The sequence below is a fragment of the Heloderma suspectum genome, chromosome 4 (assembly GCF_057233095.1).
Source record: "Heloderma suspectum isolate Gila_16-S chromosome 4, 16-S_ref, whole genome shotgun sequence".
NCBI classification, from domain to species: Eukaryota; Metazoa; Chordata; class Lepidosauria; order Squamata; family Helodermatidae; genus Heloderma; species Heloderma suspectum.
The window spans coordinates 238,658,858-238,686,247 of NC_139461.1; the positions used below are offsets into that span (position 1 = coordinate 238,658,858).

General features: G+C 42.7%; 1 protein-coding gene across 2 annotated transcripts in view; it reads left to right on the forward strand.

Moving 5' to 3' along the window:
* The window catches only part of LOC146348311 (adhesion G protein-coupled receptor E3-like), a 56,008-nt gene that overhangs the window by 27,125 nt on the left and 1,493 nt on the right, over positions 1–27,390 (forward strand). For both annotated transcript variants that reach the window (XM_084852826.1, XM_084852824.1), the window contains exons 6-19: positions 826–909; positions 3,266–3,409; positions 4,565–4,641; positions 6,481–6,564; positions 9,439–9,616; positions 16,837–16,956; positions 17,812–18,008; positions 18,511–18,681; positions 19,537–19,731; positions 20,748–20,983; positions 22,358–22,424; positions 24,008–24,099; positions 25,125–25,293; positions 26,928–27,026. In XM_084852826.1, coding sequence (XP_084708952.1) covers positions 826–909; positions 3,266–3,409; positions 4,565–4,641; positions 6,481–6,564; positions 9,439–9,616; positions 16,837–16,956; positions 17,812–18,008; positions 18,511–18,681; positions 19,537–19,731; positions 20,748–20,983; positions 22,358–22,424; positions 24,008–24,099; positions 25,125–25,293; positions 26,928–27,026 — 1,913 coding nt within the window. The remainder of the gene's footprint in view (positions 1–825; positions 910–3,265; positions 3,410–4,564; positions 4,642–6,480; positions 6,565–9,438; positions 9,617–16,836; positions 16,957–17,811; positions 18,009–18,510; positions 18,682–19,536; positions 19,732–20,747; positions 20,984–22,357; positions 22,425–24,007; positions 24,100–25,124; positions 25,294–26,927; positions 27,027–27,390) is intronic.

Here is a 27,390-nt window from a genome sequence, read left to right on the forward strand (position 1 = left end):
CCAGGGGTGGAGAACCCATTCCATTTCAGAGAAACTCTAAGGGGCTGCATTCCAGTAGGGGGTAGGGCCAAAGGCAAGAGGAGTGGGCCAAAACTCCAAAATCACCCCCAAATACCAGCATATTTTAGCTTAAAGTTCTTTCTGCCAGTAACTTAGTTTTAGGAGAGGCATTTCAACCTTGTAGAATGGGTAGAAAAGTGCACTAAAGTTGGGAAACCACCAAACAATTGGTGATTGAGGGAAAGAGGGTGGGGCTACGTGAAATGGGTGTGGCCTTGTGGGGAGCTCAGGTGGTCCCCTGGGGCCCCCAGAGGGCCAGATTTGGCCCCCAGCCTGAGGTTCAGCACCCCTGTTGAGAGTCCAAAGCTCTGTCATAAGGAGCTTTAAAAAGTACAAAGGACCACACTAAATATATCATAAACTCATAGGAAACTTGAAAGATATTAAAGCAGAATACCAAGATTAGAACCACAATCCTGAGAGATCTTACTCTATAATAATGGACAGTTTGGAATATAAACACTAGAAGAGTCGAGTATTAAACAACCATCACCATCTAACCTTAAAAAACCAAATTACCTAACGTATACTCACTTAAAACGCAACATTCAGTTATGGCCCAACTGTTTACACTGAAAAACAGAATATATAATAGTGCTGTACTGAGATGGACAACGAGGCAACAGAAGATTTAGACCTTTATAGGAGACTTTCTAGGGGCTGAATAGCCTATTTGCAACAACACCAGCACTTTAATGTGTCTTTAATATGTGCATTTGGTGCATCTTTCAGTCCCTCCATCTCATATTCACCCTCATATGACAGGCACTCAGCACAGCTGGTACAGTAGAAATAGCCGGCGCGCTTTGAAAATGCCAATGTGGGAAGCAGACATGGAAGACGATGAAGGTAAGCTGGAAGCAGGCTGAAGACAAGCAGGCTGGAAACACGCAGGCTGACAGCACAGAGAGAGACTCAGCAACATTATCGAGACTGAGGGAAGTCGGCAACTCTACGAGTGTTTACAGCTGAACTAAAATCCCCCCCCCCATGCCACCCCTGCTCACTATTCCATTTTGCTACCCCATCTGCAGGTGGGAAAAATAGTGTCATTTTGGTGATTTCTCTAGATGTCGGGGGGGGGGGGAGCTTATTGGTGGCTGTCCTCCTGGTGACTACAGCCTGACGGCTGCTGTTTTCCCTCCAGAATGCCTCTGTGATCAATACTACATTATCAGCAAGGGAGGCTTCCTAATTTGCCTGCTTCCCGTTTTTGATACTACCACTTTGGTAAAATACAAGTTTATAATGAACAAACTGCACGCAAAGAACCATGATGCAATAGAGAATTCCTAATGCATGAGTTTCACATCTAAATCCAGACAGAAATTCAGATGGGGAGAATTTAGCAAGCAACCCTTCCCATATCTACCATAGCACAGACATCATTCACCTCCTTAGCTGAAGCTGAAAATGTTCAACATTTTATTTCTAGGCCAGTTTAAGTGTGGGACCATCTCAAGGTGGTATACAAGATAAAAACCACACAAAGTGGATACAATAATAATATTTTTTAAAACCTCTGCTAAATAGCCCACAGAGTTTATAATGTGGAGATCTCTGATGTTGATCCCATCACATACGCACAAGGAAGGTCTATCGTATAAACCAGTCTTGTTCCACAAGACTAGTTTAGAATAGGCACTTAGCAGGAATTGCTTCTTACCTGTAGGACCAAGTAGTCGAGAACAAACATGGCTTGGAACAGGTTTGGACTGGCTCTTCCTATGTTTGTTTTAGGCCATGTCTGCTTCATTAGAATCTATAATTCCATGCTCCAGACTAGAAACTGTGATAATTGTGCCATGGAATGGTTCAGGATTATTTATTGCCACCCCTTGACGCCACACCAGTGCCAACACACCAACTGCATCTATTATGAATCTGCATATAAATCAGGGGTGGGGAACCAATTTCGGCTCAAAGGCTGGACACATACATCCGGGGCTGCATGCCAGCAGTGGGCCTGCGCTCTGACATGTATGTGCCCCTAAACACACACACACACACACACACACACACACACATGTCCCCACATGCGCACACACCAATCAGGGAAGGCAAAGGCGGGGTAAAGCAGACTCAGATGGCGCCTCAAGCAGCCGCTCCTCAAGGCTCTGGCTGAGCTGCTTGCTGGCATCGCTCCTGCATCCCCCTCCATGATCAGGGAAGGTGAGGGAGAAGTGAGGTCTACTGTGGCCTCAAGGAGTGCTCCTCACGGCTGTGGCTCAGTCATTCTCCTCCTTTCCTCCTATCTCTGAGGGGGCAGGTTTTCAGGGAGGGAGGGAGGGAGGCATGGCCTGAAGCCTCTGAAGGCCGGACTGGGGGTAGGACTGGGGGGCCAAGTTCAGCCTGCAGACTGGAGGTTCCTCATCTCTGCTATAAACCAACCATAAGTGACCCATGGCACATTGGAGGTTGCGTGGATTAGTTGAGCACTAGCATTCATTTGACTGTCACCGAACCAGCTGCACAAAGTCATCCTCATTAGACTCCTCTTTTGGCATGGGCTAAACAACACTGAAATCATACCAACACCAGGATAGGATCAATAGTTTAGAGTCTAGTAGCTGACATCCCTTTACCAGATATTCAGGGCAAGTGGGGTAAGCATATCTGGGAACATCCACTTTTGCTACCCGTCTAGCAAAAAAGTAGGGTGGCTAGAGCACAGAGGCAAGGATCATCTCTGTAATCTGGCCACCCTGCATTAGAATACTTGGCAGCCTCTGATTTTGGAGGCCGCTGACTATCAACATAGGATTGCACCCTATATGTGTTAATTGGCTTACCCAGTGCCAGGATGTTTGTTATCAGCAACAGCTGCAGTGTAAATGACCACTGTTAATAAGTGCTTACTGCACTGAATTTCCTTCTGACCTCATTGTTTACAATTTTTACCACCACTTGTATATGTGGCGGTAAAACTCTCTATAACTGCCCATGAAACTCTCTAATAGTCAACCTCAAACTCTCCATAATAGTCCATGCATCTGATGAAGTGGAGTATATTCCATGAAAGCTTATGGTAGAACATTTTTTTTAGTCTTTAAGGTGCCACGAGACTCTTAGTTGTATTTACATCTTCTTGAGACCCCCCGTTTCCTCTCTACTGAATGGCCCTGGATAGAGAGCACAGACACAGGTTGTTTAATTTAGCTTGAGCTAAATTTTTGTCACTGAAATACTCTGTTCCTTTTCCCAGACTTGAATAGCACTAGTTCCAGTGACAGCGGTAGCAGCAGTGATACAGAATGTGGTCCTAACGCTTCTCGTTATACTATATCCACATGTGCCTGCCTGGAAGGATACAGGGCGGCATATCAATTTGATGAGCCCCATTGTGAGCGTAAGTGTATTCATTCTCAGCTCCTTTGAGTTACATCTTCTTGAACTAAATTACAGAGCAGAAATGTCATTTTCAGCCATTCCTCATGCAGTACTGCTATGTGTATTTTGTCAAAACTCAACCAGGTTTTCAGATATACCACATAGGTGGGAAACATACCAATATATCAGGGGTGAGGAACCTGTGGCCTTCTGGATGTTCATGGACAACAACTCCCATCATCCCTGACCACTGGCCATGCTGGCTGTGGTTGATGGGAGTCAGAGTCCAAGAACATCCGGAAGGCCATGGGTTCTCCATCCCTGCAACATATAAACGGAATTCTAATTCTGTCGAGGGGAAGTGGGGAAGCAGCCTAGAACAGGCAGCAGCTGAAGCTCTGTGGATGTGGGCTAGCAGGGGACTGCTGCAACACTTGGGCGAGGGAGGGCTGCACGTTCTTCTTCACCCAACACCTTCTTCTTTTACAGGGTATACAGAGTAAACTCTTGGGAAACCTAGGTAAGGTTGATACAGATGAGAAATGCAGTAGGGTTTAACTGCATGTGTTTTCTGCAGAAGATTAGAATCCAGACTGCATTCCAACTAGCCCAGGGGGATGAAAGGCTTATTCTGGCCTCTGTACACAAATCTGTTTTTGCACATTAATTGAGGCTGACATCCTAAATTACTTACGAGGGAGTGAGTCTGCATAGTATTGCACTGCATGTCACTCCAGTTTCAGAAGACGAGGACACCTAAATAAGTAACTTAACTAATTGGAGAATCAGCTTTCAATGGGCTATGCCTGTCAACAAAAAAAATGTTTCTATATGAACCTTGTAATGTGTGTTTTCAATTCTATGCTCAAAACAATAGGTTGGATCCAGGCTCAGTCATGCTTAGACTAAAGTCCCATTGATTTCAATGGGTCTGCTCTAACATGACTAGGCTGGTTCCAACGCAATGAGTATAGAGAAGTCTAAACACATCTATACCCCAGTCCAGTACACTCATAAATGACTGGTGGAGCTACATCCAACATCCTTGAACTTTGGATCAGACAATAATAATGGAACCAAACGCATCTGTGAAGGTCTGTCTGTCATATGTACAAACTCATACATCTTAGATTTACATAGACAATTTACATTCCGTTATGATTTTCCTTCACAGAAATTCCGTACCACTGCCGACCAGATATAGCGAGAGAAAATAACAATGTAAAGATGTGTTTGAATGCAACAAAGTCCGTAAGTGTGTTGTGCAATATCTGAGCACAGGAAATAGTTGATATGATACCTGTTATTCAGGTAAATGGTATTTAGAAATACTACAACCATTTCAGCCTGAAAGCAGTGTTACCAGATACGGATATTCATTATTCTCCAGTTGTTTGAATTCAGCTAGGACAGTCATGAATTTCAGAGTTCTGTCCACAGCAGGCACTATAGTCCCTCACTTTTTTCTTTGCACTACATGCTGGTGTGACAAATGGAAGTTTGAATTCCAACCCTGCAAGGTAGGACAGGCTGCAAGACACCCTTGATTGCATATTTCGGAGGCAGAGTACTCCGCCCCACCCACAGTGTGATTATTATTCTTAGTGTGGACACTTGGGTATCCGGTCCTATAGCTTGCACCCGTGGAGAAGGATGTACCCCTTTTTCAGAGCTGCCTTTAATCTCCTTGAATCCATGGTAGAATGTACCAAGTGGTATAGCATTTGAGTAAGACCAACCTCATTCTAGGCAAAAGAACTAAATCAACTTTACATTAGAGAAACTGCAGAACATCAAAGGAGCACAACATCATAATAGCAATAGCAATTTAAGAGAGCATCAGAGAAGCGAAAGAGTGCTTTAGGGCAAGTTACTAAAACCTTTAACCCTTTAATGCATTAGTGCTTTAGTGAAATACCCTGGCTCCGAATGCATGGAGATATATTGAAGATTCACTGCAGGGGAACAAGATTTATTTCTTACTTCTGAATAAACATGCACAGAAAGCGGGGGGGGGGATATGTTAAAGATTAAAAGCAGGCTACCTAAGGCGTCCCCATTATTGCAGTAATGTGAGGGGTCGCTGCTGAGCTCCTGGTGATTTTCTCAATAGGAAAAGCTACTTTGCTTGGGGAAACAAGAGGGAATGGGGCATCCCACCCCCTTGACCACATCACTTCCAGGTCACAGAGGTACACCCAGGATTTAATGTGTGTGTGTGGGGGGGGCATGGCATACTGTGAGAAAATCGCCAGGGAGCCACTTTCAGTAAAAAAAATAGGAGTAGAAGGAGTTTCAGAAAATGCGGCTTTTCAAGAGGGAAGCGTCTGGTTGGCAGTACATTGGTAACAATGTCATCTGTCATGAGGGAACTCAGACTGCTGTAACTTTGCACCAAATCCCTCGTGAAGACAGCCCCCTGGAAGAAACTCTTTCCTTCTTTTCTTGCCCGCTGAACAGCTGATCAGTGGCAGGTTCACAAACGGGGAGCAGAACCTTGTACCCTAACATTTTTCAAAGTTGTTTTTTTTTTTTAATTAAAAACAATTTTTTGAAGGGAGCAGAAAGTGAAGAGCCTTGTGGGTGCCATTAGAACCATATTCCCAGAAATGTAAACAAATACATGTTTCCCTCAGCAAACATTTATGCCTGGGAGAGTACTAGCAGGATTAGAACACTGGCAGAAGTTTTGCAGCAGTAGATTTGTTTGTGTTTGTTTGTTTGTTGCATTTATATCCCAGCTTCCCTCCAAGCAGCTCAAGGAGAACTTTGTGGTTCTCCCCTCCATTTTATCCTCACGAGACCCTGTGAGGTAAGTTTGGCTAAAGGATAGTGACTGGCCCAAGCTCTCCAAGTGAACTTCATAGCTGAGTGGGGATTTAAACCAGGGTCTGTCCAGCCATCATTTAACCCTTTAATAACCATATTACAAGTTGGCCCAGCGAAAGAGTTTCTGCTCCTGCATGTGATGATATCAAACCTTCACGAAGCCCATCCAGTGCCAATTTTGACAACAATGGATAGTTTCCTTTTCTCTTTGCCAGCTGGTCTCTGCCAGGGACCCAGGATTCCTTTTTTCTCTTCTTTTAGGATTACTGCTCCGTGGTAGAGTCCACCTTCCGCTTCTTGAAATCTGTCTGTGACAATAACAGCTCAACCACAACTTCGTTGGAGGTGAGACTTCCTGAAAACTTCAGAAAAATATTTGACCACAGCTTCCCTTCTCTTTCCTGAGAAGCCATGGTGCTTTCCTATGTACCACAATCAGAAACCATTAGTTTTAGGAGACATTCGTTTTAGGAATCAGGGTTTAAAACAATTTACTCAAATGAGGTTTCCAAGGCATTTTCAATTACAGAGATAGCTGCCTTAAAACAGGTCAGGCTATGGGTCCATTCTAGCTCAGTATTGTCTCTTTGGTCACATCTGCCCAAGGTCTCAAGCAGAAATCTTGTTCATCATCAGCTACCTGAACCTTTTGGATAAAATCCAGCGTAAGTCCTACTTAGAGTTTGTTGTTTATTCAGTCAGTCGCTTCCGACTCTTTGTGACTTCATGGACCAGCCCACGCCAGAGCTTCCTGTCGGCCGTCGCCACCCCCAGCGACGGCCAACAGACTTGACCTTGGGGGACAAGGTCGAGTCTGTCATCTCCAGAATATCATCCATCCATCTTGCCCTTGGTTGGCCCCTCTTCCTCTTCCTTTTGCCTTCCATTTTCCCTAGCATCAGCATCTTCTCCAGGGTGTCCTGTCTTCTCATTATGTGGCCAAAGTACTTCAGTTTTGCCTACTTAGAGTACATCCACTGAAATGAATGGGACTTACATTAGTCATGACTAACCTAAGTCCCATTTATTTCAATGGGTCTACTGTAAGTAGGACTTATGTTGGATTTTACCCTTTAACTGGAAACCAATGGTGCAGCTAGATAATTTTAGACCAAAACTGAATGGTCTTATGGGTGGGTTGGGGGCTTTAGACAGCCATGTTGTATTGCTTCAGTTGTGAAGCACACCATTAACATGTGGAAACACACCATTCCTCCCCCCTATTCCATGCTTTACAACTTTCTGCATTTCTGATACTATTGAGCAAAAATCCAAACATGAACAGCTATTTGGCCATCCTAATTTTTTTTTTAAAGAAATTGTACAAGCATGTGCAGTTTTGCAGTTTAAACTTATTTAAACCATGCCACCATCATGACTACAGGAATAAAGTGGAGTTTTTGCATCTGCTGGCCTGATGCTAAACACATTTACTTGGGTATAAACACCACTTTGTTATAGAAAAGGATAATATATTTTTAAGGTACAAATAATAAAATGAGCATCTGTGTGCATGCATATGGGCAGCCAGCTGTCTCCTCACCAAGCAACGTTTTTGAAAATAAGAAGAAAGGGTGTTGCGGTGAGCAGCATCAGCCCCAGTGGGCCCTGGCATGCCAATGCTGACCCTGTTTGCCACTGCTCCTGTCTCTTGCTGATCTCTGGGTGTTCATATTTGGAGTTTCTGTGCCAGTGGAGGCTGGTGGCTCCGATATTACCGGGGTGGTGAATCTGTTCTGGGATTCCGTCAGAACCAGTCAGAACTCGAAAGGAGCTATTCAAGATGCTTCTGCTTCCACAGCTTGGATAGCTCCTTTAGAGTTCTGTCTGATTCTGACTGAAACCTGGAGCAGATGCACTGCCCCACTGACATCAGAGCCACCAGCCTCCACTCCTCTGTGCTGTGGGGCACTGAACTTTAGCCCCATGGTGCAGCAGTAGCTGCACCGCTGCTGGAAACACAGCAGGGATTGAACCAAAGACCATCAACATATGAAGCACACGCTCTACCTATGAGCAATTTTGTCTACTGATTAGGTGCGACAGTGATCTGATTTGAACAGAACATACCAGTGATAGACGAGCAGGTGAAACTTTTCTGTGGCAGTGAATAATAAGAGAATATCTTTAAAATAGCCACCCAGCAGCATTTGTCAACTTGGAAAATGTATAAGCTTGACAAAATAGGGCAAGGAAAATTTGTCACAACTGAAAGGATACTTTTTCAATATTGGAGAGTGGAATGGAAAATGGTGATGGAGGTAATTAAAGAAATCTTTCAAGCTGATATGTTGCTAGATCCTATTTTTTCCCTATTAAATTTTGTGAAACACTGCTTCTTTTGATAAGCAGAATTAAGTTTTATACTTACAATATTAAGCATTTCATACACAAAAACATGGAAAAATAATCAAAGACCAAGCTATAAATAGTACCTCTTTTTATCTACATACATACACGCACGCACACACACACACACAGTGATAACCACGTTGAAGTCCACAATGTGTACTATAGAAGGTAGATCAGGATCTTCTGATAGATCTTCAGGTGATTTCCAGACAATTTTCAGTAGATCAACAAGGGTTCCCAACTCCCAAAGGTTTAGAAATAGCAACAACAACACTTCTTGCTTCTAAATTTGGCAAGAAAGCTTGGGGGAAAACTGGGCCAGATCTACACCTTGTGTGATATCGATACGATCTTATCATGGTGACGCTATATCCTTCTTGCTCATTTATACATTGTAGCATGCACAATGACAGATGTTGCAGTATTTTGGAAAATACGGAATAAAAAGCAGGAAATAATGCTAGAAAAGTGGCATATGGAACGTGTAATGTGCCCCAACAGTTATCAGTGCACTTCAATACCAATTAAAAGTACTAGTGTGGGTCTAGCCCTGGACTAGATTTGTGTGCAAAAAGATTTGTGTGTGAGCTCCAGTTCTGGTACTGAAAACAAATTCCTGGGCTGAGCTGAACATGTATTTGGAGGTACAGCTTGTTCTGCAATTCTGTCAGCCTTCCTGAGCCACTAGTTTGTAACTGGTACCAGCTGGTGGACCTTAGTGAAAAACAAAGTAGATCTTGCAAGTCTTAAGTCTGCCCACCTTTACTATCCATATTCTGAGAATGCCTCTCTTAATGAAATGCTTGTGAAAAGTCCAGCAAAAATTTGGATTGTTCTGAGCTCTGTTTGCTTCTTGTAATGCTGCAGGACACAGCAGAGTCCTTTGAAAACCATTTTGTCAACAGTTCCCTCCAGAGTATCAAAGTAAAAGAGGATCTTGTATCAGCTGTGACTTTGGTTCTGCAAGGACTAGGCTCAAGCGCAGTCACAGCAGCTCTTGCATCTCCAGAGAAACAACCCCAGACTGTGGTGACTGAGGCAATAGGTAAGGAAGGAAAAGAGGGCTTTCATTTTATCTTTTCGAAGGAAAGAAAGATGTTTACTTTGCCTGCATTTTATGCTGGTGAAACCCAGGGTGTCTCTACATGAGGGATTTATTGCATGCTCATGATTGGTCACTTATGGAATTTTGCAAGTCTTTTACACGACATCTTCACCCTCCAGGATGCCTCGTGCACATTTTCCCCTTTATCATGCTTTCAAAAGATCAGAGATAAACTAGCAATAAAAGTTAATGACGCCATATCAGACGTGTGTAATGCCAACTTAGCGCCATGAACTTGCCGAGGAAGGACTTTCCTCGATTCAAACCACATGTCTCTCATTTGCCGATTGGAGGGAGAAAAGAGTAAAATGCCTCCCTGCCACAAAGGGAGACACATATGATCCCCCACCCCACCAAGCTCAGAAGCAACGTCCTCTGTTGATTCAGAGCACCCCATTAAGTTCAGTGGGGCTTACGCCCAAGTAAGTGTGTGGAGGGTTGCAGACTTATAGCGTGACCTTATGTCTACTCAGAAGTAAATCCCATTGACTTCAATGGGGCTTACTCCCAAGTAAGTGTGCCTAGGGCTGTGGGGAAACAGTATAGCACAAGTTAAGTGATGAAAGCAAGACTCCCCCCCCACCCTTTGCACACATGCCAGGGAGGGAGGGAGGTACGTCCTCTATGCAAACCATGTGTCTGCTGTGTAAAGAAGCCCATCCTAATCCCACAAAGAATGTGAATGCAGAAAGTCCCAGGAAGGATGTGGGCTTTTTGCTTAATATTGAGATACCCCAGTGATTTGTGCTCTATTTCTCCTTTCTTTCCTCACATCTGTCACCATTTATTTATGTTGTGAATGTGATGCATATGGCAGGCCACACATTAGACTTGTTTGTGATGGACTGGATGAAGGTGATCAGAGATTACCTTGATACCCTTTTCATGGACTAAATATTACATAGTAAAGGCTCAGATTCTTCTGGCTCATTAACTCTGCCAGGGTGGGGTAGCAGTTAAGAATGGTAGAAGTTTGGAGATTGATGAATCCATTTGGTCTCCAAAACCCCTGGCATTCATATTTTCATTGATGATACACTATTAGATCTTGAGAACAGAGTTCAGTTTGGTAAATGGACTGACAGGTGTCGTTTCCTGTGATTTAGACACGTTACGTTTACTGGGGGCTAAGCAGAAGGCTAGGGTACAACTGACAGAAAGTTCATGCAAAATCTGATGGACAATGCTGTGGTTGTGGGCAGGCAAAAAAAAAAGGGAGTGGAGTTTTCTTCCACTATTTTGACTGTCCATTACGGTACAGCAGAGTTGTTTCTGTTTCTGGTTGCAAATAGTTTCTCAGTGCAGCTGTTTGTGACCCCTGCAACTGTTTGAGAGTTAGTTTGCAAATAAAATTGCCCATATCCAGTTCAATATCACAGCTGAAGTTGGATCAGTTCTGGTCTGGCTTATTTTTTGCATGGATGGAGACAGGGTGGCTCAGAGAGCTCTAATCGACTACATGTAGATCCCTGCTGCTCATGATTGGTCTTCTTTTCACCCATTTGTGGCAGCTATTGTGGCTGCTGACTTACCATGCTAATTCAACATCTAAGGTAGATGCTACCCAAAGGGGAAGCTCACCAACAGATCCAATAGAAGATTCTCCTTTGTTGGGGGCTGGGGAATAGTGGGCGGTGTCTGGTCACTTAGTTCACAGCAGTCAAGAAGAACTTGATTGAAAGTAAGTGGTTAGCATTCAAGAATGCCTGTGTGTGCATGTCTATAAAGCAAATGGCTTTGTCACCTGGTAGGGTCAGAATTTCATTTAAAATCCCAAACATGGAAAATGATTTCTTGGAGAAATTATGCTTGACTCAAAATGCAGCTGAGCATTACAAGATGGACAAATTCATATGCCAAATCAAGTAGTTTTGAATTTTGGCAGCATCGCTAGTCACATCCTTGTGTCTTCAGAGCTTTGCTTGTCAATATGATCGGACTTGGCCGCACTGGTCTTGGTTCTGGATCAGTGGAGGCCACAGTAAACTGGATGAGAACTAGGCTAGCAGACTGAAAGTGGATCCAGACAAGACAGGAGTTTCGATGGTCTGAGGCCTATGTGGCCAGGGGGTTGGGGGTTGAGGTGGACCTTACTGTCTTTGAAAAAGCAGTTTGCAGCCTGCATGCTTTTGGAGTTGCTTCTGGATTTCCAACTGGTGTTGTGGCAAAAAACATTTTTAATAGCCAACATTACAGCTTCCTGCAAGGAAAGCTAAACATATACTTGTATTAAACAGGCCTTCAATTATTTTTGTGATTGTATTTTTATATTATTCTTGGTATTTTATTGCATTGCTTTAATGCAATGGTGGGGGACCTCTGGATGGTGGGCCAGCTGCAGACCGCCAGGCCTCTATATCTGACCAGCAGGCCTTTCCCCAAGTCCTGCCCCCTGTTCTTTATCCTGCCCCCTCTGCAGCCCCATTTCTCCCATTTCCTCACATACTAGCTGACCAGCACTGTAGGAGGGAGAGATTGCAGGGAAAGTGAGGTTTCAACCTCCCCTCCCCATGGCCTCCTGCCCTATTGCTCAGCTGATTAAAGTTTAATACTTTTGAGGATCTCAAAGGATACTTTAAATTGGACTGTAAACACTTTTAAAATATCTTGTTTTTTTAATATGGCTTTATTTATTTTTTAAGAGAAAAACAAAACACAACAACAACAGAAACACAACAATAATACACATACACTAAAATATCTCTTAAGATTGTAAGATATTTACCTTTTTTTACCCCTTACAAAACAAATGCTTATTATTATTCTCTAGTTCTTGTCTTAGTTGTTTATCATACGTTGAGTTCACAGACGTTATCTCCTTTCTAATTTTAACAACAACAGAAAAAAAGAGAATCAACCATCTCAAAGTTCAAAATCCACATAAAAAGATATCATTTTTCTCTATTTCTTGTACAAATCCTATAAAAGGTTTCCAGTCTAACATAAATTTGGTTGTTGACCCTTCTTTAATTATAATAGTAAGTTTTGCCATCTTTGCCAGCTCCATCATGTTCATGATCCACTCGCTCACAGTTGGTATTGTTTCATTCTTCCACTTTTGTGCATACAATAACCTTGCAGCCGTTGTCATGTAGAGAAAGAGGGTTACCCCCTTCTCTTCTACATATTTATCTGTTAGTTCCAATAAAAAAGTTTCTGGCTATAGTTCTATAGTAGTCTTTAATATTCTTTGAGCTGAAGACTGTATTCGTTTCCAAAATGTTTTAGCTTTTTTACAAGTCCACCATAAATTATAAAACGTTCCCTCTTGGTCTCCACATTTCCAACATTTTCCAGAAGCACCTTTATACATTTTAGACAATTTAATTGGTGACATATACCATCTATACATCATCTTATAAAAGTTATCTTTAAGGCTTGTACATAAAGTAAATTTTAAATCTTTTCCCCACATATTTTCCCACTCTTCCATTGATATATTATGACCAACATTTTGTGCCCATTTTATCATACAATCTTTTACTTGTTCATCCTCTGTCTCATACCGTAACAGTAATTTATACAGTAAGATCTATGAGCCAGGGCAAATTGGATGTGGTTATTGGGGAGATGTCAAGATTAAATATAGACATTTTGGGTGTCAGTGAACTGAAATGGACTGGAATGGGCCACTTCACATCAAATGACCACCAGATCTACTACTGTGGGCAAGAGGACCACAGAAGAAATGGAGTAGCCTTCATAATTAATAATAAAGTGGCCAAAGCAGTGCTTGGATACAATCCAAAAAATGACAGAATGATCTCAATTCGAATTCAAGGTAAGCCATTTAACATCACAGTGATCCAAATATACGCCCCAACCACAGATGCTGAAAAAGCAGAAGTAGATCAGTTCTATGAGGATCTGCAGCACCTACTGGATAGTACGCCAAAAAAAGATGTTATTTTCATTATAGGAGACTGGAATGCTAAGGTGGGTAGTCAAACGACACCTGGAATTACAGGCAAGCATGGTCTGGGAGATCAAAATGAAGCAGGACATAGGCTGATAGAATTTTGCCAAGACAACTCACTGTGCATAACAAACACTCTCTTCCAACAGCCTAAGAGACGACTTTATACATGGACTTCACCAGACGGTCGACACCGAAATCAGATTGACTACATCCTTTGTAGCCAAAGGTGGCGGACATCTATACAGTCAGTAAAAACAAGACCTGGAGCTGACTGTAGTTCAGATCACGAACTTCTTATTGCACGATTTAGAATCAGGTTAAAGAGAATAGGGAAGACCCACAGATCAGTTAGATATGAGCTCATGAATATTCCTAATGAATATGCAGTGGAGGTAAAGAATAGATTTAAGGGACTAGATTTAGTAGATAGGGTCCCGGAAGAACTATGGACAGAAGTTCACAACATTGTTCAGGAGGCGGCAACAAAAAACATCCCAAAGAAAAAGAAAACCAAGAAGGCAAGATGGCTGTCTGCTGAGACACTGGAAGCGGCCCAAGAAAGAAGGAAAGCAAAAGGCAACAGTGATAGGGGGAGATATGCCCAATTAAATGCAAAATTCCAGAGGTTAGCCAGAAGAGATAAGGCATTATTTTTAAACAAGCAATGCACGGAAGTGGAAGAAGATAATAGAATAGGAAGGACAAGAGACCTCTTCCAGAAAATTAGAAACATCGGAGGTAAATTCCAGGCAAAAATGGGTACGATCAAAAACAAAGATGGCAAGGACCTAATAGAAGCAGAAGAGATCAAGAAAAGGTGGCAAGAATATATGGAAGACCTGTATAGGAAGGATAATAATATCAGGGATAGATTTGATGGTGTGGTCAGTGAGGTAGAGCCAGACATCCTGAAGAGTGAGGTTGAATGGGCCTTAAGAAGCATTGCTAATAACAAGGCAGCAGGAGATGACGGTATCCCAGCGGAACTGTTTAAAATCTTGCCAGATGATGCTGTCAAGGTGATGCATGCCATATGCCAGCAAATTTGGAAAACACAAGAATGGCCAACAGATTGGAAAAAATCAACTTATATCCCCATACCAAAAAAGGGACACACCAAAGAATGTTCAAACTATCGAACAGTGGCACTTATTTCACATGCCAGTAAGGTAATGCTCAAGATCTTGCAAGGTAGACTCCAGCAATTCATGGAATGAGAATTGCCAGATGTACAAGCTGGGTTTAGAAAAGGCAGAGGAACTAGAGACCAAATTGCCAATATCCGCTGGATAATGGAGAAAGCCAGGGAGTTTCAGAAAAACATCTATTTCTGTTTTATTGACTATTCTAAAGCCTTTGACTGTGTGGATCATAACAAATTGTGGCAAGTTCTTGGTGGTATGGGGTTACCAAGTCATCTTGTCTGCCTCCTGAGGAATCTGTATAATGACCAAGTAGCAACGGTAAGAACAGACCACGGAACAACGGACTGGTTTCAGATTGGGAAAGGAGTACGGCAGGGTTGTATACTCTCACCCTACATATTCAACCTGCATGCAGAACACATCATGCAACGTGCTGGGCTTGATGAAGCCAAGGCTGGAGTTAAAATCGCTGGAAGAAGATTGATGCTTTTGAACTGTGGTGCTGGAGGAAAATTCTGAGAGTGCCTTGGACTGCAAGAAGATCAAACCAGTCCATACTCCAGGAAATAAAGCCAGACTGCTCACTTGAGGGAATGATCTTAATGGCAAAACTGAAGTACTTTGGCCACATAATGAGAAGACAGGATACCCTGGAGAAGATGCTGATGCTAGGGAAAGTGGAAGGCAAAAGGAAGAGGGGCCGAACAAGGGCAAGATGGATGGATGATATTCTGGAGGTGACCGACTCGACCTTGGGGGAGCTGGGGGTGGCGATGGCCGACAGGAAGCTCTGGCGTGGGCTGGTCCATGAAGTCACGAAGAGTTGGAAGAGACTGACCAAATAAACAACAAAAAGCAATAACATGTTCATCATTTGTTCACAGTGCTGTTTCAAACTCAGATTCTGTTTGTTCAAATCCACCATTTTTCTCATCTATTTTAAACCTTTCTTTAAGTTGCAAATATGAAAACCACTGACATACATGCCCTTCTTCCAATAAGCTTTCCCTTGATTTTAACTTATATTCACCTTGTGACAGTTCCAGTAAATCATTATATCTTATCCATTTATGCGTACTATCAAATTCTCTTCTGTGCATTGCTTCTTGTGAAGATATCCAGCATGGTATTTTTTGATAGAACCTTAATTTATATTTATTCCAGATTGTTAATACAGCCCTCCTTATATAGTGATTATTAAAATCTACATTCACATATGTTTTATCATACCACAAATAACCATGCCACCTGTATCTTAATTCATGCCCTTCTAGTTCTAAAAGTCTTCTATTTTTCAACGTCACCCATTCCTTCATCCACATCAAGCAGCAGGCAGAAAAATAGGTTTTAAAATCTGGTAATCCCAAGCCACGTATTTCCTTTGCATCTTGTAAAATTTTTATTTTAATTCTTGGTTTTTTTGCTTGCCATATAAACTTTGTTATATCTCGCTGCTGCTGCTTAAATGGTAAATCCGATGTAATAATGGGTACCATTTGAAACAAAAATAACGTTCTAGGTATTTTAAAAATCTTGTTAGCTGTCATGTTTTTGCTTTATAAAAGAAAAGCCGGATATAAATACCATGGGTAGTATCCAATACTGCCATTGGGCCTCTGCTCATTCTGTTGTGCCCACAGGACAAGCTGCCAGTGCAACAGGAAGGGACATGTCAGTGGAGCTCCCTTCTGAGAGCTCCGCTGACCTGCCCCATTCCATAAACAAGTGTTTTGGCTTATTTCCAGCTGTTTTAGGAGCTGCTAGATTCCCTGCACTAGCAGTGAATCCAACTGGCACACAAGCAGTGTTGGATATTGCCCCATGAACAGCTAAATTAAACTCCACAGAGAGCTTATTATAATTGGCTGGGGAGAAGTGGTGCTTTCTTGGTGATTTTCCCATCAGTTAGGAATGCTGGGGAAATATGATCTCTCTTCAAGAGAAGTGCTACCTTGAGGAAAGCTGTCTGGCTCCAGCATAACGAATGAGTAAAGACTGCTTATTTATTGTGGTATAAACTCAGCAACTGGTAAAAATCATAGTTAGCAATCGTTATATGTATCCAGGAATTCAAGGCCTTCTTTTGCTCGTTTTAGCAATCCAAACAAATCTCATCAGTGAAGAATCCCTTTCAAAAAATGAAACTTTCAGGCTAGAAGCCCGAGGAGACCAAATGGCCATTCATCCCAGAGCAGTGACTGATGGGACCAACAAAGGTATGCTTTTTAAGTATCTTAATAGTAAAATGATATAATTAGTAGTAGTCATCATTGGTGCTGTCCAGGAGATGCAGATAAGGTCAGTTCATATTGGAATTTGCAAAGATGGAATTCCTGAAGCGTATCTCTGCTTTCATCCTCATCTCTCATTTAGACAGATGAAAGGCTCGTACCATGTTTGCAAGGGATGGATGCACTTGACCCACGAAGATAATTTCTAAAGGAGGCTCATGCAAATATGTGTGCTTTGTGGTGATTGCAGCACTTGGAGCAGACAAATGTGCTTCTCAGGCTGATTCCACTTTAATTCTGCTAGCCTGGAGGAGCCATGCACAGAGAGTTGCCAAGGCTGCATCTTCTTTAGGGATGTATGAGAAATTAGTTTCAGTTTGCTTTTGATCAGGATTTACCCAATTCACACCTTCCGGATCAAACACTGACTCTGATGCAATCTACGGTCAAAGTCCGTACATTCCTGAGCGGGGAATGTGATTCGCAGGCCAAAGAAAATGTGTTCGACAGCACATGCGTACATTTGAAAAATGCTCATGAAAAAAGATTGGAGATAGGAGAGGGAGAAGTACACGTGCAGGGTAAGGCCCAAGGGATGAGAAGCTTGTCAGTCCTGTAGCACCTATTTTAGCAAAGGCAAGTACATGGATGGACTTGCACTAGCCTTCCCTAACCTGGTGCCCATGCTGGCTGGGAATGATGGGGGTTGCAGTCCAACACAACTGGAGGGTGTCAGGTTGGGGAAGGGTAACCTACACCAATCTTTATCAAGATGTAGCCAAGGTTTGGGAAATAACCTTCCTTGTTTTCTGCCCCTGATCTTCCTTCTGTCTCTGGCAGGCCCTCTTGCTGTGGCTTTTATATCATACAGTGGGCTGAAATCACTCCTGGGAGAGAATTTCCTGCAGAATGAGACTCTGCTCAGCAATGAAACACTGCAAAGTGTTCGCGTGAACTCTCGGGTGGTAAGTGCTTCCACCAGCAACACCGTGAAGAATATTTCCAGCCTGGTCAACCTCACTTTCCATCACCTTGAGGTATGTAAATGAAAACTGTAGAGGAGATCTGGGAAATGACAAACATCTTTTCTCTATCCATCTTGTGATGACATGATAAAGAACTAGAATGCTGTGGAAAATTTAGAGCTGGACCAATGGCCTCAGTTTACCTCCCTGCCTTGGTCCAAGCTTTGCTCCCTGCCTGCCAGAGCTGTAGTGGACATAGGCTGGCATACTTACCTATCTGAAATGTAGTTATATATGTAGTTCCTTTTGCTTATCTTACATTTGTTGCCTATTCGTTTTATTAAGTAGCCTCTAATGCAGCCTTCCCCCAACCTGTTGCTCTCCAGATGTTTTGGACCTCAATGCCCATCAGGGCCAGCCAGCATGGCCAATGATCAGGAGTGCTGGGCATTGTGGTCCAAAACATCTAGAGGGCACCAGGTTGGGGAAGGTAGCCCAAATGTATGTACTGGAGGAAAGCATAAGTACGCAGATGTTCTACACACCCCTGTCCAGCCCTTTTGCTTTCTTGCAGAATAATGTTCCCCAGGAAGAGGTTATTTGTGTCCACTGGAACTCTGCAAGCAGGGTTGGTGCCTGGTCCCGTGAAGGCTGCCAGCATCTCCGTTCTAACGGCACTCATTCAACATGTAGCTGTCGGTTCTTGCCCAACTTTGCTGTGTTGATGGCCGTCACTCCTAAAGAGGTATGCGAGACTTAGTTTTGATTATATCTCCATTCCCTATTGTAGGAAACAAGGGACCCTGAGCCATTGGTAATCCATTATTTTATTTTTTTTACATGCTAAACTCACATTGAATATTCTGTGGCTTTGTCCTGCAGTTCTCATACCAATAATGTGCTTCATCATTGAAGCTAGTAGTGGAGAAGCATATTCATAGAACAGCCAATAAAATGCTGCGGGCTTCTTTGCCATCATTAACGGTTAAGTCTCTTTCTATGGAATGTAGGAGAACTGGACTGAAAAAAATGTTTGGGTCCCTTGAGATTTCATTAAAAATCAGCAGATCAGAGGAACTTCTGTTCTGTTCAATATAATAAGGATGGATGTGTGAAATGTTATGAGAAATGTCCCTAATCTACCAGATCTCATTTGGTTTAAAAATTCCTCAGTTGTGGCTCCTGAGGTAGAACCCACCTAGTGCTACTTGGGGAAACCAAGTGGCACTAGGGATGTACAGAACGTGGAGTTAATTAACGATGCTAGCAAATTTTTAAACTCATTCTGACACCATGCGTGACGGCGTCAGGAGGCTGGGGCTTCTGAAAATCAGCTTGACGTCTTGACATTAAATTCTGCCATTTTACATTGTATTTCATACATAAATACTAAATTTATAATACGTTTTTAACATTTTGGCAAGTTGCTTAGCACTTTATCTCCAACCAGTGCCACTCAAGCCAGTGGACCGAGGGAGATTTAGAGCAGCTGAGGATTTGTTCCCTTATAGCTAAGCTAAGTTGGCTAGACCAAGGTTAAAAATAACTTGCTTGTCAAAAGGCAATTTTTGGTCCTGAGAGCAACTGTCCTGTGTTCCAGGGAGATCTAATCCTCTTCATTATTGGCTACGTTGGATTGATCGTCTCGCTCATCTGCCTCTTCCTGACTATTGTCACATTTCTCCTCTGCCGCTCAAGCCAGAACCGGAGCACCTTCATCCACCTGCAGCTGAGCTTGTGCCTCTTCTTTGCTGACCTCCTCTTCATAGCTGGATCAGACAAAACACACAACAAGGTATCTCTCTGCATCCTGGAAGGGTGTGTGCGATGTGCTGCTCGCCTGAGAGTTCAGGACCGATGATGTGTCCTTAGTCCGATTATACTTCCTATTAGAGTTAGGCTTGGTTCTTTCTTACCATTGACTTAATGAACTCAGTCTTGTCTGCAAGACCACTTTTTGTCCTAATTCTTCTCTTGGGTAACTCTGCTGAATTCACTACAATTGATCTGGATTTACATGTAGTTATGTAGGAGGGAGTACAAACCTCCTTCTCCCTTACACTTATGCTGAAGCCAGGAGTGGGGGGCGGGGAGGGAGGGCTACCCACAGGACTTTTGTTGGGGTCAAATCTATTGTGTGGACATGCATGAATTGGCAAGCCACAAATACCTTGGGCTGAGCCTGCCTTGACCTTCAGAACAGGAAAGAAGGACATTAAAGCAGTGGAGCTTCCCTGTTCTAGTGACTCAAGATACAATGTTAGTACAAAGTTCGTTATGCCATTTGTTACTTCTTTGGGGGGCTCCTTCTCCCATCTTCCCAATTAAGCACTAAGTTGCTGACTCATGACTACAGAAAATTCTCATACACATATGATACTGGTGCATTCCCCACCCCCTTATCAATCTGTATTAATTGCTAATAGCACATTATATTGTTATGTCCACTACTGAATGGAGAATAGAAATGGCAAGGTCCTTTATGCAACCTAGGGGGATCCAGGCCATGATACGTTCTTCTGATAGTATTGAAAGGGCAGTAACAAGAATTTCCATCAAGTCTGATCTGATTTTGTTGCTATTACCATTTATGTTGTTTCTTAACTTGAAAGGAAAGTGGGGTTAGTCTGCTCTGATTTAGATTTGTTGATGGTCCCATGGCTCTGGCTGGCATGTTGAATTTCTCTATTGCAGCGCTGTTTGGTAGAACTCTAGCAGCCAATCACAGCCCATTTCTGATTCTTATCCAAAGCAAATAGTGCAAAACAATGCAAGTAACCAACAATTAATGACTTCTTATTTCTGATCCAGATCCTGTGCTCAGTCATAGCTGGAATGCTGCAGTATCTCTTTCTGGCCTGTTTTGTGTGGATGTTCTTTGAGGGTGTGAATCTCTACCTCATCGTCAGGAATCTGAAAGTTGCAAATTACTCTGGTGCCAGCAAGTATGTGAAGATATCCATGTACGTTTGTAGTTATGGGATTCCTGCCATGATAGTGGCCATTTCTGCAGCAATTGATCCCAGGGCCTATGGGACTCCTTCTCAGTAAGTGCCTGTTTTAATGGAAGTTTTTAATGAGGGAGAAATTAACACCAAACTCTTAAAAGATTTCTCTTAAAATCCCACTGTTTAAAGCAGGGGCAGGCAATGTAGTGTGTACCAACACACACACTCCCGACACCTTTCTTGGTGCTCGCCAAGGTGCTCTACCCTCCCACTTTAATGATGATGATGATGATGATAATACATGTTCTTACTGGCAGCTGGGATTGCTGTGAAATAGTTTTCTGTTGGTGCTGAAAACTGTGGGTTCAAAGAAGTTGTTCAGTGTGTTGGAGCTCAAACCCACCTCTGTCTTATACTTGGCCTGTGGGGCAGGTTACTTGTCCTTTGGTACATTTCCCATAGCAGCCATTTTGTGGTAGAACCCCAGACAGTTTATCAAATTCCCATATGTGCCTATGGCCCCAAAAGTTCACCTACCTCTGCTTTAAAGCATTTGGAGAGCATATGTAACATACTTCACAGACACCCCTATTTAGATCCGTTCTCAGCTGTACAATGACTATAATCAGAACCATAAAGGGTCCTTTACCACAGTAATTCCCAAATGATGATATTCATCCATGGGACGAAGGCTCTCATGGTGGGTGACCAGGATACAGGAAGGCATTGCTGAAGTAAAGCTACACAATTGGATTACATGCAACTGCCAGATCAAAATCTCAATAATTAAGCATATTTTTATGTTGTGTTGTTCATTCTTTGGAGGCTAAAGAGCTATGATAATCTGATGTTTAGTATTATTATTCATTCAACATGTTCAATGAAGCTTCAAGCTCTAAAATTATGTTCTATCAAAATAATGGGCGCCTGTGGCTCAATTGACACCAAGGTGTCAAGGACTAATTTTCAGGTCAATGGGAGAGACAGAGGGGTCCAGACCATAGATAACATTCCGTTATTTTGAAATCAAAACTGTGTTTCCCATTAATATTAACCCTGTCTTCCTTCCATCCATTAAGCTGGATTTTTGGCTTCAAAATTCAGCCTCCCACAACTTCGATGCTTGAAAAGGCTATATCAAGATATCTCATTGGGCAACCATGGGCTACTTTCCAATCCTGTTACGTTCTGCTAAGGACATGAAATGCCTAGAAATATTGCCTGCTCCAAAACCTAGAATTTGGTCTTCATCAAGCCTTCAGATATACATTTTCTCCTAATCTGCATCCAGGCTAGGAATTCCTGTTCTCATTTTTTACTAGAATTCCTCCAACTTCCTATAATCGGAATGGAAAGACAGTGCCAGTCTACATGAACACATGTGCTAGACACACTCAAGGAAAACTGTTCTATAGGTTGAGTGTGTGTGTTTTCCTAAAGTTCTGTTGATGGTATTTCTTTCTTTCTCTTTAGGTGCTGGCTTAACTCAGAAAAGGGTTTTATCTGGAGCTTCCTAGGACCTGTCTGTGCTATAATTGTGGTGAGTAAAAAGCAGCTCTCATTCTCTAAGAACAGCAAAATGGAAAAAAAAGGATTTTATATAATCTACTCTGGGGTAAGAAATTAAAGAAAATACAGGCCCTAATACGAATCCCAGTAAAATCAATTAGTCATTCTTTGGGGGATGGTATCTTTCACAATTAGCAGGCTGGAAGAATTTCTTCAGAAGCAATGGTTGTAAAAAAACAAGCCAACAGGAAAAGGCTATAATTTCCTCTGTACAATTAGTCAGTTCCAACTTCTACTCACAGCTAGAATTTTACAGGGGCAGGGTGGAAGGAGGGGAGACACAGACAGCATTTTGTTCTGTGGTAGTCCATCCTGGGCTTGCTGAAGATCTCCCTGCTATATAACTGGCTAGAGTGGGGCCAGGCAGAAGGTCGATCGAGATCTACCAGTAAATCTCCAGGTGATGTACAGTAGATCAGCAAGGATTTCCAACTCCCAGTGGTTTAACAATAGTGAAAACAAGAAAGCCTTTCCCCCTCCTAAATTAGGGTGATAAAAAATTGGGATCCATTTACTAATCCATTAGGGAATGTATCCCAATTTCCAAGCTAGCTGGGGATGGATGCTAGCTTCCAAAGCTGTTGGATCAGAAACCCACTTTGTTTCCTTTTACTTCAGAACTGGAGTTCATCTTATCCTAGAACAATGGCAGACAACTTCAGACTCAAGTCTCCCTCAGGACCCCCAAGTGTCAGTTTCATATTTTCTCTAGTCCGTGGGTGGGCAACATAAGAACATCAGAAGAGCCCTGCTGGATCAGACCAAGGGTCCATCCAGTCCAGCATTCCAATCACACAGCAGCCAACCAGCTGTCGACCAGGAACCCACAAACAGGACACGAGTGCAACAGTACCCTCCTGCCCATGTTCCCCAGCAACTGGTGTACACAGGCCCACTGCCTCTGGTACTGGAGGTAGCACACAGCCATCAGGACCAATAGCCATTGATAGCCTTCTCCTCCAGGAATTTGTCTAACTCCCTTTTAAAGCCATCCAAACTGGTGGCCATCACAGCACGCGCCCTGTGGCCTCATGCAGCCCCCTGCCCCACCCGCTGTCCCCCAAATTCATCTTTTAAAATGTCCTCTGTAGAGGCTATGGAGCACCAAAAGGGTCAACATTAGCTTTCAAATAAGCTAATTTTGTTATTTTTGGCACTCCGTAGCCCCTACAGATGCCATTTTCTTTCTTTTTTTAATTTTAGCACCCATGGGATATGGCCCATGGTGGGGAGTCTGGGGGCTAAAATGGCCCCTGGACCTCCCAAAATTGCCCACCTGTTCTAGACAGTTTTATATTTACTTTAGAGCAAACAGATCCATCTTTTTATCCATCTTGTGCAAGATTTCTTTTTTCGTTACACTGATATGGGCTAGAAATAATTATGCTGATGTCACTGGAAAATCTGTGAAGCTGATTTTCACCTTTCTACATGATGATTCATCTGCATGACTCCACTAAAAGCTGAACCATTTTAATAATTAAGAATTTTGCTCTACAATTTCCACTGGATTTTTAAAAACCCATTCATCAAATTATTATTTTCTTTTATCAGATCAACTTAGTGTTTTACTGCCTTATTCTGAAGAATTTGCATGAGAAGCTTGCATCTCTCAATTCAGATATAAGTGCTGTCAGAAGTATCAGGTAAGACCAACCAGAAAGCTGGATGTGCATAAATCCCAGTGTCCGTTTACCTCTAGTAATTTAAAAATTGGATGTAGAAACTGGCATCAGAACATTAAGATGAGCCATTCTGGATCAGACTGAAGACCTATCTAGTCCAGCATTCTGTTAGCACAATCAGTGACCAACCAGATGCCCATGGGAAGCCCACAAACAGAAGCTTAGCTCTGGAATATATGAAATAGTAGTAATAAGAAGCGTGTCTGTGAGCATATGCAGAATGCTTTTCCATAACTCACGAAGTCATCACAACCAGCAGTCATTTTTTGGAGGAAGGGCTCTCCTCAAAGTGTTGTTGCTATTAGGAGGACTGTCCCAGTAATGCGAAAACTCCCAAGTGCTTGCAGAGAGTCTGTCACTAAGCTGGATCTTAAATGTGATTCTGCTACATTCTTCCCCAGAGACTATCCTTCTTTTGTCAGTGTCAAGAATCAATTGTAATCATCTCCACCAGTCACCATGTCTTGTCTCCTGTTTAGTGAAGTCTCTAGTTTCTTTCCATCAAACATGAGTGAGGACATAATAGAGTTTTTCTACATGACACACTTATTGTGTGCTCATCATTCCCTACTCAACGGTTGTTTACAGGTTCTTTAGATGATGTCATGACCCTCCAGTTTTGCTTCTGTTTTTAAAGGCGCTTTTGGCGAGTTTTTTTAGAGTAGGGAAAATGTGGTTATTTCTGAAAGCAAAAGAAAACGCTTTTTCCACTTGCGTATTTGCACTATTCTGTGATACCACAGTGCCACCTAGAGGTATGTAGCAGAAAAGCAGGAAAGGAAGTGGTCTTTGTGTAGTGCTTGGATCTCAATTTCCCAACAATATCGAAAATAGATACAGCGGATTAACAGCCTTGTGTAGAAAAGCTCATAGTTTCAAAGGTTGTCACCGAGAAGGAGAGGGCAGTCTCAGATTGGCTCAGATGCTGTCTCTCAAGCACTACCTTTTCCTGTTGAGATCCACATTGTCGCCTTTCTCTGTTGTAGGTTACTGACATTTAAGGCCATAGCCCATGTGTTCATCCTGGGCGTGACTTGGTGCCTAGGCCTCTTTCAGTTTGGTCCGGTGGCTGAAGTTATGGCATACCTGTTCACCCTCACCAACAGTGTGCAGGGAGTCTTCATCTTCCTGGTGCACTGCTTGCTCAGCAAAAAGGTGATGTATAGAACAAGTGAGGGCATCACTTAGAGCAAGCAACGTCCAATATGATGTGGAGTTATAGGTTACAAGATAAGGCCTAGTGAAGGATACAGTCCACATTTTCAGGGGCTCGTGGGTCCCTGACCAAGAGAGGGTCAGTGCTTCCCCTCCTCCCCCAAATCATACCATCTTTCCCAAGAAACACAGTGAGAATGTCGCTCCTTTCCCACCAAGTTACCCTGAACACATCAGCTTCAGAGTCCAGGGCATCCTTCTTCCCCCTCCCCCTATGGGTTACAGATAATTTATATTGCAAGATCTTTAATTATAATTTAATTGGATTTAAACTCTGCAACCTCACTGTGATTGTATTTATCCTCTTGCCCCCGTTAACTCGGGGCAAGAGGAAATGGTTGTGGCAAGGAGAGTGGTTGTTAGTTCAATCTAATTACTAGTGTATAAATCACGTCATCTGTCTCTGTTTGGCTGGCCATTACATGCAATGCAGGTGACTCTGTGATTGCAAGTCCACTGTGGGTTAGTAAAGGGCGACTAGACTTAGAAACTAGGAGAAGGAGTGGAAAACATGGATGGTTTGGAGTACGTGACTGTACTCCAGGAGAGGAGACTGAACAGGGGCCAGGTGAGGGAAATGAGACATCCTGCCAAAAGCAAGAGGCAGCATAACGTGTTAAAAGAAAATGTGGAGAAGAGAATAGCAAGGAGAGCAGGAGAGAACTGAATGTTGTTCATGTACTAGAAAACATACAAGTGTTGTGTGGTGGAGTGAGAAGGTAATAGAAAGAACAGAAGAATAACAGTAGGTTGAATCACCATGTGGTGGGACATTAAGCAAAGTGTTTTCAAGCAATGTTCTAGTTGTGTAAACCACCTCTCTGCAAAGGTCAAGGACAGGTCCAGAATGGTGTATAGCTGGGGTGCAGAACCTCAGGCCTGTGGGCCAAATCTGGCCCCTTGGGATCCCAATTTGGCCTCCTGGGATTCCCCAGACAGCCACGCCCTCTTCCCCTGGTCCCACCCACAACCAATAGTTTCCCAGATTTTGTGCAATTTTCCCTCATTCTGAAAGGACAAAATGCCTCTCCTCAGGCTTCGTTACTGGCAATAAGAGCTTTAAGCCACAACGTGCTGATATTTTTGGCCCCACCCCTTTTGCCTTCTGCTCCACCCACCACTGGAATGTGGCCCTCGAGAACTTCTCCAAAATGGAATTTGGCCCTTGGGCTGAATGAGGTTCTGCACTCTTGGTGTAAAGTGGAGAGGGGTATCGATGAAGGCAGTATGAGATGGGAGTCTCAAGTTCATCAGTGTGAATATGGAAATAGTCAAGAATAAGGGTAGGAAACTGGGAAGAAGGAAAGCTATACATCCAAATATAAGAGAAACTATGTAATTATAATAGCAGGGAGAAAAGAAATGAATGGGACTTAAGTCAAGGGAAGAGCAAACAGTAGAAGAGCAAACAGTGGAAAGAAGTGTGACACAGAGCAATAAAATGGGCGCAGGAGAAAGGTTATCACCAAGTCCCCCAGAAACGTGTGAGGAGGAGAGGCAATTATGCAAGGGAGCATTTACAGTGGCAGAGTAGAGAGAGTTCTTACTGGTGGCTTTGTATTTTGGATCCTCAGGTGAGAGAGACATACTGGCGTTGGATTTCTTGCAGCAAAGATATCAAGCCTCCTGTTACTGAGATGACTTTGAGTTCTGTTCCCATCAGCAGTCCCATGGTAAGTCTGTTGCATGATCCAAATATTTTATTAAACTTGCAGTGATATGGATAACTTGCCTCTGTCAGCCCTAATATTCATGTAGTCCTCAGGATTGATTTGATTTAAATCAAATTGATTTAAAGCATGATTGAAAGTATGATTTAATCACTTCTCTGAAGGACACAATTTTAATGATTTACAACACAATTTAAATCACTAGTAAGGAAGATTCTATTTAATCATAATTTTTAGTAGAAATACATCATTGTTTAATATAATGGAGGATACACACAGCAGAAGTTTCCTCGGAAGTCAGGACTGCATGAATATGTTCTGTTCACTTTGGTTTCACTTTCTATTCCCTTCCTCTATCCCTTGCATT